We start from the raw sequence: 17,498 nt of genomic DNA, 5'->3' as shown, positions 1-17,498 counted from the left end.
CTCAAGCGTAATTGGTATTATGACTTGCACCCTCAACTATTCAGACGTTAATGCAGATGCATGAATGACAGCCTAAGGCTCTTTAATTACTAGCAGATAACAGGACACGTACTAAAAAATTTTACCTTTTGTGTTGACTTGTTTACTAAGATACTTCAAAGAAGTTCTCACATTGCTTTCATGTGAAATAGTGACCGATGTGTAGCATGTAACAAGGTGACTGGAGAAATACTGAAGCTGTTGAGTATAATGGGAAGGGTAGAAAATTGGTTGGTGTGCAATAATGGGTGAGGGAGAATAATCCATGGACTGACAATAGAGCATGAGAAAAGAAAGATTGCAAGTAATGTTGGTGAATAAGCTGTGTTGATGCACATTCTCACGCTTACTTTTTATATATAGCATGAATCATGATCATTTTTGTCCCTGTTCCTAATTTTGCCCATAGTTAAATTTACATTTCTAATGCTCATCATCATATAGTTTCATTGACAGTTTTTATCCTCTTGTCATTGTTTGCTATGTATCCATGGTATGATTCATACATTTTATGCAATTATTATTTCCTACATGTGACAGCTGTATTCAGTTTCTCTTTTCCATAGTTTTTTTTCCCCGCTTAGTCATTCTTTTGTTGCCATTATCTTTCTCAGTTGCAATGAGAGATTTTTAAGTGCATAAATATAAATTATTGTCCTCTAGCTGCAAGAAGATGAATTACGAGATGCTGTCCTACTTGTTTTCGCAAACAAACAAGATCTGCCAAATGCTATGAGTGCAGCGGAACTCACTGATAAGCTTGGGCTGAATCAACTTCGAAACAGACATGTAAGTAACTACACTGCCAGATTATAGTCAATGATCATATAGATATTCTGGTTTTAGATTTGATTCCGTATTATGTTCTTAATTTTTCAAAAGAATTCTATGAATTTGTTGGAATATGTAGAACCCACCCCCACCACAACACAAACACACACACACACACACACACTACATTCTCACTTCCACAAGTGGAACAAATGCAGAATTTCCAGTCTATTGGTTGAAAATCTAATAAAAATACCAACAATACTTTAATTTTAACATGGAATGAATATCTGTAGCTGTTTTGTAATTAAAATGCAATTATTTGTTTCAGTGGTACATACAAGCTACGTGTGCTACGCAAGGTCAAGGCTTATATGAGGGCTTGGACTGGCTTTCAAATGAACTAGCCAAAAAGTGAAGACTGTGCATTCCGTGTGTGGCAGTGTTGTGGAGTTAAGACTGTGACTCTTCTGAACTATAATTCCTGAGCTGTATTACACTTAATTTATATTTGTCTCTTATTGAAACTTGTTGTTCATTATATCTCTTGCTGTTAAGAAGTTGTAAACTTTAAGTGTTTACTTTCATACCAAAAAAGAATGTGACAGTATTTCTTTCAAAATTAATCAACATTTTTACAGACAAAAATATTTTAATATAGATTTTGGACATACTACAAAATCAACACAAATTTTCTATTGTTTAGGTAGTAGTATATGTTGTTTGAAAAGCTGTGAAATAAATTTGTCAGTACTGTAGTGTTATAAGTGAAAGAAATTTTAGTATTTTTGTCCATGCACTACAAATGGGTTGCTCAATGCCCATTTTTTTAGCAAATGAGATCATTCAATGTTATTAGAATTGAAGCAATATTGAGCTGAAATGGTAAGTGCACTACCTGTGTAACAGGTTTTTAAGTTTTAATGAGGGTGATGTAACAGGACGAATTTGTGTCGTATGTCTGGGAAGATTTATATGAACAGCTAACTCACTTAGGTGTTCTGGCAAGAAATATAGGTAAAACTCGGTGCAGCACGGTGTAATTAAAGTTCCATATTTAAAAGGATTAAGAGATTTTGGAAACAATATATACTCAAGGTGATATTTCTTTCTGCATAATTTGCAATGACCCTTTTTGATCTTGGCTTATAAGAGCTTTTTATTTGATCGCCTTTTTAAAAAGTGATCCTGAAAGCTTAGCCATTTTAAAACTTTCATCGAGTTGCCATTTGATGGTTACAAACTTCAATCTTCAACTTCTGGAAATAAACATTAATTATATTGACATGTTACTGATAATCATATTAATTTATTAGTAGGTAGTGTTCAGTACAGCACAGGGTGCTCAAATATGTGCCTGAAATGTTCCAGTACAAATTTTCGTAGACTGTTAGAAATGGATTGAACAAGCCTTTTCTAGTTCTGCAGGATTAGTAACATCAAAATTATTTTCAGTGGAGATCCAGAACATTTCGAATTTCAAGCCAGCATTAATTTCTAACCTCCTGCTACACAGTTCAGCACTTCATGTATGGTTCCTATTTGGTTGGCTGAGCATAGAAAAGTTGTTGCATCTTGTGATTGTCAAACTAATTTGAGCAGCATACATCACACAAATGTTTGATTGAGGAATGACTGTTAGTCTCTCTCTCTCTCTCTCTCTCTCTCTCTCTCTCTCTCTCTCTCTCACACACACACACACACACACACACACACACACAGAGAGAGTGCATGTAGTATCAGTGGGGGTGCTGTCTGTGTGTAGAAAGGGGAAGATGTGTGGTCTATCTGAGTCTGACCAAGGGCAGATTGATTGTGATGGCCTGGAGGCTTGGCATGACCATTTTAGAAACTGTACGCCTTGTCGGGTGTTCAAAGAATGCTGTGGTGAGTGTCTTAAACATGTGGCGAAACCACATCCAGACACCATGGGGTTGGGCAGCCACCCCTCATAACAGATGTCAGATGTCATAGGCTGGGCAGACTGGTAAAACAGGACAGGTGGTGAACTGTGGTGGATCTAACATCAGACTTTAATGCTGGGCAGAATACAAGTACCCAAGCATGTACCAGTGTTAATACCACGACATTGGTAACTACGATTGAAATTGGCATGTGACCTTCGGTGCAGTGGCAGAGCGTTCCAAGGTCTGATGAATCCCGATACCGTCTTCATCATGCTGAACGGAAGGAGCGCAGATCTGCCGTCTTCCAAGGTAACTCTTCTTGACATCTGTATTGCAGGATGGAGACAAGCTAGTGGTGGCTCCTTTATGCTCTGAGAATATAAATGTGGGCATCCATGGATTCAGAGGAGGTCGTGCAAGGTCCCATGACAGCCAAAGAGTATCGCACACTGATTGCAGACCCCGTACAATCATGTTTCCAAATGCCTCTGACTTTTTCAGTAAGATAATGCACCATATAACAAGGCCAGGAGTGCGATGGAGCGGTTCGAGGAACACAGTGGCAAGTTCAAATTGATGTGCTGGCCCCCAGCTCAACAGATCTGAACCTAATTGAACACATTTGTGATGTGATTGAACATGGTATCAAAGCTTATTGCTCCCCTCCCCAGAATTTATGGGATTTAAGGGACTTTTGTGTGTGCAGGTGTGGTGCTAATTTCCTCCAGCGACCTACCAAGGCCTCACTGAACGAGGTGACAGAGGGATTAGCACTCTGGAATCGCATTTGGGAGGACGGCAGTTCAATCCTGCATCCGGCCATCCTGATGTAGGTTTTCCATGCTTTCTCTAAATCGCTCCAGGCAAATGCGGGGATGGTTTCTTTGAAAGGGCATGGCCAACTTCCTTCCCCATTCTTCCCTAATCCGATGACCTCGCGGTTTGGCCTCCTCCCACAAATAACCCAACCTCCCCTCCCCCCACCAAGGCCTTATCACTTCCAAGCCACAGCCCGTCACCACTGGTCTCCAAGCCAAATGTGAACATACTGGCAATTAGGTAGGTGGTCATAATGTACGAGCGGATCAATGTACATAGACAACGTCATAAAGACATGACAGAGTAAAGTAGTGCACCATAATAAGCTTAAAATTAAAGGTTTAAATATGCTCCTGTTTGCAGATGATCAAATAATCTTAGTGGATTCAGAAGATACATTACTGAGAGCCATTTGGTTCTTGCACAAGGTAGCAAATGATAATGACATATATCAAATTAAAACTAATATAATGGCATTCCGTGGTAAGAAGTGTTTAAGAGGAAAAATGACAATTGATAAGCTGCTAGACCAAATAAATACTTTTGAATACAATTTGAGGTCTCATGCCACGTACAATGATCAAGAATGCAAACTGCAAAAATTCAGCAGTTGGTAGATACTATTAATCACACTCTTCAAGAACATTGGAAAAAGAGACATTACTAAAATTTTACAATATGATGGCAGTACCAGTTATAATGTATGGGTCAGAGACTTGGACTCCAACTGCCAATAACGGGGAGGATTGAGGCAACAGAGATCACTCCTAAAGGCCTCTAGCTGGTGTAACTCAAAATAGTGAAATAAGGAATGAATTGGGTGTCAAAACCATGCTTCAGAAAATATAGTAGTACAGAAAGAAATTGCATGAACACTTTCCAAGGATACTAGAAGAATGAATATCTAAAGTAATATACAAATATACACCTCAAGGAAAAAGGAATGGGCATCCACAGAAAAGATGCAAATATCAGTTGCAATCTACTTGAGATTGGAGAAGGTAAGATGCATAAACAAAAACTGGATATTATTATGATGATATCCCACATAATATAAAGGATTCAGAGAGATAATTTATAATTTTCTTATCAAAATTTTGGCCACTATTAAAGAAGGTAGATCTCTGACTTAATTTTGGAGTGAAGTTCAACTGGATTAAAGTCCAGAGAGATTGATGGGCAACAGCATTATGTGACTGTCACATCCTGGAGCTTGTCGACTAAAATAATAATTATTATTTGTTCCAGAGGGTGCCTGAACAAAATTTTATAATTTATAGTCTTCATATACTACAAATCCAAAGGTGCAGTGATGTTTCTTCATTTACTTGTTAATGTGAAAAATCCACTGTGTTTTAGTGTTCTTTAACGTGTAGTTCCACCTACAACTGGCTGGGTCAGTTAATTCAGAGGTTGAAGGCAAGGCAAGGATGCACCACCTCTCATACGACCATGCACAGTAAAACATTTCAGTGTTCAAACCAGTATAAGGGTTGATGACATCTACTTTTCAGTTGTCCTCACTGATCCAGTGTGCAAATATGTTACACACAGTCAGTCATGATTACTTTTGCATAGTCGGCTGCACACCCAGTGAGTGTGGCTGGTGCCAGGGTGACATCGGTTAACATAAGACAAAAAGCCATGCTGGCCAGTATGACAGTGTGTAGTTCACCTGAGTGTGCACTGTGCCCAAGAAACATGTTTAACAGTGGATTGCCCAGCTAGATGAGCTCGAGAGGGGCTACATCCTGAGGCTGTGGGAGTCTGGGTGATGCTGTCATATTTGTGCACCACCCTAGTTGTATGAACACCAACACTGCCCGCTGTTGGTAGCAGGGGATACAGAAAAACTTGCATGCACGATATGTAGTATATGGATGTTGGAAATGCCCAACTGGGAGGAAGGACTGATAGTCTGCCACATGCGAACAGATCTAACGGCAACAATAGGGGCCATTCAGTGGGCTGCCCTGCTTTCTGTGCAAACACCCATAGGTGACATACCATTGATAGGTGGTTGCATGACAAAGGGCTCACTGCATGCCAACTAAGATGACGACCACTCACCCCCACAGCGTTGCACTCGACTCACCTGATGTCAGCAAAAATGGACAATTAGCTTTGTAGTCTGGCAGCAGGTCATTGTTAGTAATGAGTTCTACTTCTGCCTTGGAGGTGCAGTAGAGAGTGCCACAAGGAGCAGTTTGTTGTCATACAGCCCACCTGTCTGGTGTGATGGTGTTGAGAACAATATTCTGTGGTGTTCCTCATGAACTCTTCTGACAGCTGCATGGTAGGTGGAGGTGGTCCTGCAAACAGTGGCTGTGCTCTTAGCTTAAAATGATAGTTCATTTCTCACATAACTGTCTGATGTGACAAATAGCACCAAAATTGGAGAAAATAACATGAAAAGGGGAAAGACATAAACCGAATTTGGCCGTAAAATAGTTAAATTTCTTTCTTTTACCTACCATGACAACACACTTCCTCATATTGCTGCCACCTCTGGAGTGTGCCTTGCAGCTCTAGGTACTCTGCCATGGCTAGCTGCATAATGTGTGTGGGGCCATGGAATGGGTCGTCAGGACTTCATCTGTACTGGGAACTGAGCACTCGGGTACAACCAGTGTTGGATGGAGTATCACAGAATTACATCCGAGACGTGTACATCATTTCATCTGGACGCTTGTATTCACAAGCGTGGGGCCCGACACCATACCAACATGTTTTGTGACCATGTAGCTCAGTAAGTGTTGGTCATTCAAAGTTGAGAGAGTAACCATTTCGTATGTGTGGGACCATGTAACTGCATGCCTGCCAATTATCACAATATGCCTTGTCCTGAGTGCAGCTCTTTTTATGACAGTCAGTAAATGTAAATGTCATGTGACTAGGGCCTCCTGTCGGGTAGACCATTTGCTGGGTGCAAGTCTTTTGATTTGACGCCACTTCGGTGACTTGTGTACACTGTTTGATGTGGTTGTTCATAATTGAGTCTCCAAGTCACAGACTATACAATTGCGCCTCCAAAGACAAACTGTTCATGAACTTCAGTTTTCTGAAATATCTCCACCTTCCTTTCCTTTAACAAGTGACTATAACTTATGCACAAGAGCTGAATGTTGTTGAAAACCTATTTGGCTTGTGGTTATAACAATTGCTATAGTTTTTTTTTCAATTTAGGCCTCTCAAAAGACAGGATAATTATATGAAAAAATATCAGCTTGCAGCTTCACATTGCCCAAAGGCTGCTGGGAAGAGGAGGTGTGCGCAGGCCAAGTGAATTGTGGGTCCTGGGGCAGGGGGTTAGTGTAGATAGAGGCCAGAAGGATAGAGTGAATGACGTGTTGCAGAGACAACTCCCATCAGCTTAGTTCAGAGAAGCCGATGTTGGTGGAAGGGTCCAAATGGCACGAGCTGTGAAGCAGACATTGAAATGTGGCATGTTGTGCTCAACTCTGTTCTTGGCCACATGTTGGTAGTGACCATTCTGGTGGGCATCTGGTTGGTAGTCATGCGAACATAAAATTCTGTGCAGCAATTGCAGCAGAGCTCGTATAAAACTTTCAGTGGTGGTTCTGTCTGTAATGGCATAGTGTGTCTGCAACAGGACTGGAGCATTATGTGCTGAGAGTGTGTATTTGACAGGTCTTGCACCTGGTTCTTCCACATGGATATGACCCATGTGACAAGGAGCAGGGAGTAGGTGTGGCATCAGGATGGACCAGGATATTGTGCGGGCAGCAAAATATCACCTTAGGATTGATGGGAAGGATTGTGGTCTGGGATGGAATTAGGTGATGGGGCGGTTGCTCCTTTGCAGCTGGTTCTTGGGGGTGGTAGGAGGCAGTGTTGTGTGAGGATACTGTGCAGGAAGTCTATTTGCAGACAAGATAGTGTGAGATTTTCAGCATAATGGGCAAGTGACTTTTTCTCAATACAGTTGTGCCATACAGGAATGGCCACACCAGGGTTGCCGCAAGTTCTGGATATCAGGGATTTGCAAACGTATCAGGGAAATTTGAAACATGGAAAAATCTCATGTTTGTCTCAGTAGCATGAAATTGTTTGTTTACTGAGATGTCATGCTGGTTGGGTGCAGCTGAATACATACACCGCTTCCCTACTCTTGCCATTCTTACTGCTTCTTCCCTTCCTACACCTCCCCTCAGTGTGGAGTCAGTGCTGCCACCACAGGTTGCTGCTAGCCTAGCAGCTGCCAATGAAAGGCAGGGGGACTTGAGGAATGGTTTGTTTGAATATGATTCTCAGAGCTTGTTAACACAGCAGCTGGAGACAACTGTCATGTGTGCATAAGTTGTGTCTGAGTGATTGTGTGATTGTGTGCGCGCTCTCATTTTCTGACAAAGGCTATGGCCAAAAATTTAGCTAAGAGTGTGATTGTCTTTTCTATGTGCCTTACTGTGGCTTAGTGATCATTTTTACGGTGAGTTGCTACTTATCCTCATTAGTATTGATTCTCAGAGTATTTGCGCAAGTTATCTGTTGCATGGATGATCACTGTGGTCTCACTGCACCAACATGGTGTCTGTGACACTGGAATAGCTGGCCACACGAGTGGACTTCCATGATGGGCCAGAACCGCAGACCATTTCTATGGTATCTCTAACGGATCGGGCCTGCCAATGTGAATCCTATAGTTTCCCACTAACATGCGGGCCCTGCCTGTCAGATCTAGTCTCACCGATCTGGGGCGTAATGTGGCAAATTTTCATGGTTTTTCCATGAACCCAAGACTGTGGTGCTCCTTGGCAGAACAGAGGCCACAGGCGATGGATTTCAGGAATTGTGACTGTCTCACTGCAAGTACATTGTACACTGGGGCATTTTATAGACATTTAATTTATTCTAGTACAGTTTGACACTTTGAAAGTAGTTTATATATTAGAAAGTATGGACGATAAGAAGAAGAAAATTGTGGCAGTTGCTGGCAGTTTGTATGCTATTTACTTGTGTATTTCTTGAAAGAAAAATCACACTATACCCGTAGAATAATAGACATAACACAGTGGATAATAACTGACAATAATGAAAATAATAAAACCAACATTTTATTGGCAGTCACCTATAGTGATGGTTTACACAACTTTCCCCATCTTATAAATTTCTTCCAAGCTGCCTACTTTTCTCTGAGGTTATTTCAGAAAGCAGTGAAGGTATTTTAAATATGTCATAAGACTCCAACAAAATGCATATTTTTGTCACCAAGTGTGTTTTCCTTTATTGAAATAAAATAACATCAGTTGTCTTAATGAAACATATATACCATTTGGCTAGCTTTCTCCACTTTAAAAAGTTCATTACAAAAAATGATGTTAGTACTTAAGATTTTTGCTCACACATTTAGAAATACAGAAGTCCTTACATTTTACTTACCCTTAAGATCTCAAAATTTGTTGGGGAAAATGTTAAAACTTGTTTAGAAATCAGTGAATTTCATTTGGAGAAACTTGCGGCAACCCTGCAGACCAATAGGTGTGACTGATTGGAGTGGAAGGGATGACAGCTGTCAAAATGCTGTTACCATTGACATTTACAAAGTGGCTGCAGGTACCTTTGTCATGTAATTATAATTGTTGGGCTATTTGAGACAGTTGTTGTGTGTGTTGATTTTCAGTTAGTGTCTGGTATCACTATAGTTGTCTACAAGGCACTCTGTGTGCCAAAATAGAACTCAAGGACATAAGTCAATCACACTGATGATAGAAAAGGTTCTGGTCTTCCATATCCACTGCCTGTATAAATCTTTTTAGTTGATACTACTTGGGCAGCATGGGTGTCTTAATTGTAACTAACACAAACAATGTGTAAGTATCCATAGGTGTTGCAACTAATGTAACTTGTTGACACTGCTATAAGATTGCATTGATGTGTGCAGATGTCAAAATGCAGAATGTGAATAATGTGGGCATGGCCTGGAATAGCTGTCATGTTTGCAGCCATAGAATATGTGTGTGTGTGTGTGTGTGTGTGTGTGTGTGTGTGTGTGTGTGTGTGTTTGTGTGTGTTTTTTATGACAGTAGCACACCCCTAAATGATGAGTATAAACCTGCATATCAAAATTTATGCATAGTTGTCGAGAGTAGTTCCTCAGAACTTAATTGGTTGAGACCATATGCATTATTATATCTGTACTACGGTCTGTACTTTCAAGAGAGAAACCTTCAAGTGAAACATTCATGTCCCGAAAGAAGTAACACTAATATTCCGCACCTGGGCCTAAACTCGTGCAACAGAAATTAGGGCTCATACAGAGGCATATAGACAGTCATTTTTTTCCGTCACTCTATTTGTGAGTGGAATGGGAAAGGAAATGGCTAGTAGTGGGGCAGAGTACCCTCCGCCAAGCACCTGGTGGCTCGCGGAGTGTTGATGTAAATGTAGATCTGTCTTGACAGTGTCATGTGACAATAAGATTCACTAATAACCAGCAAATATCATGTACAGCCCTAATGCACTTCCTGTATTACCTGTTTTGTGTAACATACATTAAAAGCATACATTTTAAGTTATTCTGCTTAATTGATCCTGGGATGTCAATTTTTTTTTCCCTTCCAACAACCTCAATACCCCTCTCTGTGATATTTTCACCTGATGTGTAAGTTAGCAGCTTTATTATGATTATCAAATGAACACTGCCAAGTACAACCTTATCTAACTTCCTGTCAGAATTTTGTACTAATCCACAACTTGAATATGGTCCCTTGCTTGCTGTGGGCAATGTTCTACTATCTTCAAGATGAGAAGGTGCATTGAGTCATGTCTGGAAAGATCAGTCCACGAAATACAAGGGTCCAGTGTGAAGTTCCCATATGGCAAAAATATTAATATCTTAAGGGGCTCCGGAACGCCCTATACTTGCAATGTTAAAATAACGCTTATAAATTACATCTTTCTTCACAAAGTATTTGAGGTAGGAAGTTGAACTTGTTACAGATTATTTATTGGAATATGGGCTACAACTTAACACAGGGATTTTACAAAATTTTAGTTCAGTTATTAAAGATGATTTTTTTTAATTGTAATGAAAATTCACAACATTTTTTTGCAATTTTTTATTTATATATTCAAAAATATACAGTTTTTGGAAAAAGGCTGTGTTAAATTATGCAGAAGGTACTGTGTAACATTTATTGAAAGTTTGAAACAAATATGTTTGGAATATCCTTAGAAAAAATGTAATTAGTATGAGAAAATAAAAGTTTTGGGAATCGAGCGAAAAAGATTGGATTAACTTTTTAGTGCATTCCAGGTCCATAGGATGGATTATCTTCATCCTCTGCAAACTCCTCCTCCAGCTTCCTCTTGTTCCTCCTCCTGTTTACTCTTGCTTGTATTTCTAGACTCTTTACAGCCCTGTCTGCAGCCCGAAGGCGTTCCTTGTCTAAAGCAAGCATCGCTCGTACCATGTTAGAAAATATCTTCATTCCCATATTTCTAAATACCTTGCACCTTACAATGTTGCATTTCTAATAACTTTACTTTTACTCATTATTATACTTCAACAAAACAGAGACTCAAGAAACAGAATTAATTACGAATATTTTCGAGATAACGACAGAGTAAATAAACATGAAACAATCGACAATCACACCAGCGATATATATTGAACCATCACAGGTTAGCCACAGCACACACTTTATCTCACATCACTAAAATGTTCCTGATGAACACGGACGTTAATATTAACACCATTTGACAGCAGTTTAACAGCGCCACAGTGGGTCACGCCCATGTAGAACACATTTCAAAAAAAATTTAAAAATAGTTGTAGTCTTCGGAATTGAATAAATTATATATCTATTAAAAGGTAATAGTCTGCAGATTCAGAAAATGCAAAAAAGTAAAAATTGAACTTTTCATGATTTTGAGCCCCTTAAGAAGAGTAACAATAGTGAACACTACTGCTGTTGTTGTTGTTGCTGTTGCTGCATTCGACCGTGGTCTACTTTCTGAGTCTTAAGACATACTTCAGTCTTCGTGTCAATAATTGTGAATTATGTATGTTTGTGATATGTGCATTCTCTATGCTTGTGTAATTGCAAAATGGCATTCAAGATAGATGACTGGCTGAATTTTGACTTAAAGGATGGATGAGCCACTTTCATTCACATTAAAATATCATACTCATTGGTTTCCACAGAAGTCTTGACAGCACACACCACCTTCAAACTTTCTCAACACTAATTTCATTGTTGCTTCCAATAAATGTCAGGTTGCTATCAAAGCCAGCCACTGCATTTTGTCAGAATATTGAAGTCAATCAACTAAAATATAGTGTACCAAGATTCTTACACTACAAACTGGCCAGAAGCAGCAGCAGCAATGAGTGACAAATCCTGCTGGGAGGAGGTAGAATTGCTAATTTGAGAAAATGTTTGTTGACCATTTACCCCAACCTGTAAAAAAAACTGACTGATATGGAGCAATGTAGTTGGAAACTCCTGGCCTGTGCTGTACATTATCCATAGTCTTTACAACATATATAAATTGGCTCCCTCAGTAGTTCGACTACTACAGATAGAGATATTTGCAGACTGGAGGACAATATGTGCTACTGTAAAGAAGGGTTTGACAATGATTACAGTGCAAGATGTCAAACTATGCAACAACTAGGCATACAGGTGCCAGCAAATGACTACAGCCAACCTGAGAGATGACATGCATTGCTGTACCTGTGGTTCCAGCCATTTGCCCAGATGCCAAAACTAAGTGCAATTTATGGAGCTGAGTCCATTTAAGATTGAATTATGTCAGGGAAATTACATCAACATCACCAACAATGATCAACTTCTCCAGGGTCTAGTCAAATCTGGATACTACTTTCTGTGGAATTGTATGCTTCTCATCGTGATCTGAAAATTATATTCAGATTTTCAAAGTTCATTGTGGTGAAGGCTGCAAATGGAATATACATCTGTCTGAGAGGTATCAATGACACTTTTTGAAATTGTCAGTTTACCAAAATGCAGCAACAGTCATTAGATGAGACTCCTTGTGGATATCACTGGCATTCTCAGGCAGTGGAATATTGGAGCTTCAGATTGAAGAAGTTGCTCCAACAAGTTCATACAATAAGGATTGCTCTGGCTGACTGTCTACCATTAAAAACAGACTTTTTTCTGTTGTTATCAACAAGATAAGTTCTAATCAAAAATAGATGCTCAGCTCTAGTAAAGTGTGAACAGTTACTCAACCTCACAAAAGTAATCTATATGCGAGCAATTATCATAATCATCACAAATGGGCAAGGAGAGCTTTGGGTCTCCATTTGCCATGTAGACAGCTACAACTCACCCCTATGGAAGTGTGAAAATGCACAGTGAAACTAGTCATGAATGGAGAATTATGCTACATTACCATTATTGACTGCACACAGGAAGCGTACAATATCCACCTGCCAGCAGCTCTTGGCTTGACCAACTAACAATGTTGGCCATTCTGCATCAGTTTCCGAGTGCATTCAAATCTGTAGTGGAGACAAGGTAGACTAGACAACTCAATGTGAATCAGTGCTCATGTAAGGCATTGCCCATTGAACAACAAATAATTCAGAAGGAAGTGGGGACGATGATGTGAGAAGATATAGTTTTGGTCCTTCCCTCTGGTCTCTGAAAACACCTCATACTGTATGAAGGGAGTGAAGTACACCCATACTAACTACTGGCAAATTATTGTTGATGAGGCAGACTGGGAAGACTGCTTTCATAGCACCTGATGACTTCTATGAGTTCAAAGTTATGCTGTTTGAAATGTGCAATGCTCCAGTTGCCTTTGAATGCATGATGGACAACCTGTCTTTGCTGCCAGGATGACACTGTTGCTCTCAAAGACGTTTGAAGAATATCTAAGCTGTTTTGATAACTGTGTTGAAGTCTGTCCATGATGACTTGAAAGGGGGGGGGGGGGGGGGAATCTTTGAACACCTAGTTTATGAATACAAGCCTATTCTGATCCGTAAAAGCAAGCATCTTAGCAGATTTCCCAACTTCTTGGCACATTCATGATGTGAGAGACCCACACAAGGAATTACTTCAGGGAGACACCAATTTTCTTGGAGTAAGTAGCAAGGAAGATTTTCTGTTTCCAAGGCGGTGGTGATATCATCAGCACTTTTTGACAAAAATGCCAAGATGGGACTACACATCAATGCAACTGTTTAAAGGATATACGCAGTTTTAGTGCAAAGTCAGGAAGGTGCAAAAAAAAATGTGATTGCTTTACTTCCAGAGTGATCTTCAAGTCTGAAATCAGCAAATTCTGACCCATTTTATATATGGCAGACCATCCACTATTCTGACTAGCCACCATTCTTTATGCAGGCTGACCACTCTGAAGGATTCATCATGATTAGCCAGATGGGCACTGAACTTTCTGAAATACATGATGGCAGTATACAAAAATGAACACGAGCACAAGGATGCCTTTTGTAGACTCCATTGGGGAGTAAAATCAGAGTGCTGGGGATATCCCAGCCATTGCTGTCCTGATGAACATTGAAGCTGAACAAAGGGAAGATCCAGTATTGCTCAAGACTACAGATGTGTTAGAGATGGAAGCAACTATCAATGATAATTCAAATCAAGAGAAGGAACAATGCATAAAAGGAATTACAACTCACCAAGGTGGAAATGGTTGCTTGTCATCCTACCTCATATATGGCAAGCCATATGATGTATTTTCACAATTTTCTGACATCAGGTCATTTGGGATTTGAAGAGACCCTTGACAGAATCAGAAATGGATATAAGTTAGGTCTCTACTGTTCTTACTGACATTATGTAAGCCACTACTGTTTTGCCAGTGACAGAACTATGAGGATCATTTACTTCAGGACACCTGGTACTCATTCTTTCTGCAGTCACTAAATTTCACCAGTTTGAATTAACATTTTTGGGAGGCTTATCAATTCAACAAATGGAGATTATGCATAGTAGTGTGCAATGACTGCCTCACCCATGCAGCTGTCACCAAGGCTGTACATACTACCAAAGCTCTGGTAATTGGTAGGTTTCTTGTAGAAGACCTAATTTTGAAACATGGAACACCATGTGTAACGATCTCTGATTGTGAAAAGATGTTTCAGTCAGGACTGGTGCAGAAAGCAATTTAACAATGGATCTTCAGCCACAACATGAGTAGCTGCCACCTATAGACAAATGCACCCTCAGAACATAAAAGACATTGGCAGATGTGCTCTTGAAGTGCAGCGATGTTGAACAGAGGGGCTAGGATACAATACTGCTTGTTGTGAGACATGTTTACAACACAGCAAAGCTAGATTCTACAGGTTTCACACTGCTTTTTTCTCTAATCCACTGTGAAGAGGCTGAAACTACAATGGATAATCTGTTTCTTTTTCAACCTGACGATACTGAGTTAGATTGTATCAAAACAGCTCCTTGCCAGAACTGCAAAAGCAAGACATGCATAACTTAGATGTTCAACATAAGGACCATGAGCATTGTAAAGCCAAACACTGACCTGAGAGCCACAAGCCTGGCGGCCTAGTTTGGCTTTTTATACTGTGTGAAATATTGTACCATTAGGAGAATTATATTCTAACACTACTTTGGATCATACTAAAGTCTAAATCACTTCTCAAACCTCAGCTATGAAGTTAAGGGTGATGATTCTACACTGAGGAGCCAAAATTGCATAGATGTCCTCTTTGTCTTTGGCATGAAGTCCTACCATAGGACCAAGATGCAAATTGATTATAGGGGGTTTCTGATATAAGAAACACGAAGACTTGTCAGGGTTGTACCTCAACAGAAGTAACTCTGGACGTTGTAGTGACCATAATGTGGTGTCATGACCAGACTGCAAGGATTCATGAGTATTGCCGGAAGAAGTACAACTGACCAGTTCTAGGTCCAGGAAGCTTTACTCTACTTCAGAACAATGGATCACTGTTTTGTGAGGAGGAGGAGGAGGAGGAGGAGGAGGAGCAATGCCAAATGCAGTATGTCATCCCGTGTTGTTGTGCTTAAAGTCACTGCTTGGCGATGTTCAAGTCACCATTTTGATTCTCACCTCCAGTAATTATTTATCACTTATTTTTCTCTAAAAGGTTCTTGGAGTTACTTATGTCTGAAATATTGTAACTGAAGGATTTGCTGCAAAAAGGAGATATCTCGAGTTTTCAACATTTTTGGAAAAAAGCTTTTTTTAAAAAATGCGATGTCCTTTGAGGTTTTTACATACATGGTGACAATTATTGAACTATATGAAAAAACTTTAAATTAGTTACAAACTACATTGTGCACACACTTTCATGTAAATGTTGCTACAGATATTCAGATTTAGGCTATGCTTGTCATCATTGGCGATGATGTGGTGCAGACGAATAGTGAAATTCTGCATGACCCGCTGAACACTGATGCTGTTGATGACTGCCTGAATGGCTGTTTTCAGCTCAGCAATGGTTTTGGGGTTATTTCTGTACACCTTGTCTCTAATATAGCCCCACAAAAAGAGTCACATGTCTTCAGATTTGGAGAATACAGCAGCCAATTGAGGCCCAAGCCAGTGGCCCCTGGGTAACCCAGAGCCAGAATGCGGTCCACGAAGTGCTCCTCCAGGACATCAAACACTCTCCTACTTTGAGGGGGTCGAGCTCTGTCTTGTATGGACCACATCTTGTCAAAATCAGGGCCACTTTGAATAACAGGGATGAAATCATCTTCCAAAACCATCACTTATTGTACAGTAGGCGCCGTGTCATCAAGGAATATCACACCAATTATTCTGTGACTGGACATTGCACAGCACACAGTCACCCATTGAGGGTTAGGAGACATTTAAATCGTGAAATGAATATTCTCAGTTCCCCAAATGTGCCAATTTTGCTTATTGACAAACCCATCCAAATGAAAGTGGGCTTCGTCGCTAAACCAAACCATACTGAGCATAATAATTTCCATCATGTCCTGCAGCCAACCATGCAGTTTACGAACTGTTCAAATGTTATGAAAATTTTATTTCATACAATTCAACAATTGCCACCCTGTATTAGGGCAATATTTATGCTCAAAAATATATCATACAGACCTCCTGGTACATGCCTTATATCTGCCTCTTTCTTGCGACAACAGATGATTTATCTACTCTTAGGAAACAGATTGCATGAAAAAAAAAATTAGTCTAAAACCATGACATTTTATTTAATGAAAACTTTAAGCACAATAGATTTATTTTAGTGCATTCGTTGCATGTAGTTCAACATAAAACTACTTATTTTGTGTGATGGTGCTAGTGCCCTTTCATTACATTAAGAGTAGGGAGGACAGAAAGCGTAACAGAATGAACCTGAACCATCCATGTGCTCTTATTCTGTTCTCAATAATAATAATAATATTTTTTCTTTATTTTGCCTTGTTTTCTGGATGACATATACTAATGGTAATCAAGTTGTCTATTTACTTGTTCAAGCAGGTGATTTTAAATTCTCATTATTCACAAGGTAATTTCTTGATTACTAATGATCACGATCTAATGATCTCATTTAGAAACAACTATATGAATAAATATTCAAGATTTAACACTTAGAGAAACCACATAGAGATCGAATTTGAGATGAGCTAATAAGTACCTCTGAATGTACTGATATATCTCCGTTGAAGGCTCTTTGGTTCCTCCTTTCAGTAAGCAAATATTTCAGTAACCAAATGTTACAAAAGTTATTAGTAATTAAAGTTTTCAATGTCTAGACTGTTCCATTGTTAACATTGCTTATTTCCAGGATTTAGTTAGTTAATTTTGTTGCCCTAGTTTCACTGATTACGAAAGTGCCCACTTGCTTTTGTAAAAATTTTAGTTTATTAATTATTAGACCTTGAGAGTTTGATAAATTAGCCAAATTTGGCAGGAACTGGGGATCCCTGCAAGAGTATACATGGTATTTATAATATAGTCATATAACTTTGTCAGTTTTCC

At 39.5% G+C, this 17,498-nt stretch overlaps 1 protein-coding gene across 1 annotated transcript in view; it reads left to right on the top strand.

Annotated features, from left to right (window-relative positions):
* The window catches only part of LOC124555339 (ADP-ribosylation factor 2), a 41,690-nt gene extending 40,312 nt beyond the window's left edge, over window positions 1-1,378 (top strand). Inside the window, exons 4-5 of the mRNA XM_047129218.1 lie at window positions 703-828; window positions 1,142-1,378. Coding sequence (XP_046985174.1) covers window positions 703-828; window positions 1,142-1,228 — 213 coding nt within the window. The 3' untranslated portion in view covers window positions 1,229-1,378. The remainder of the gene's footprint in view (window positions 1-702; window positions 829-1,141) is intronic.
* The last annotated feature ends 16,120 nt before the right edge of the window (window positions 1,379-17,498 follow it).

This window comes from Schistocerca americana, chromosome X, assembly GCF_021461395.2.
Source record: "Schistocerca americana isolate TAMUIC-IGC-003095 chromosome X, iqSchAmer2.1, whole genome shotgun sequence".
Lineage (NCBI taxonomy): Eukaryota > Metazoa > Arthropoda > Insecta > Orthoptera > Acrididae > Schistocerca > Schistocerca americana.
The sequence above is the reverse complement of the archived record's forward strand: the minus strand, read 5'-3'. Positions and strand labels throughout refer to the sequence as shown.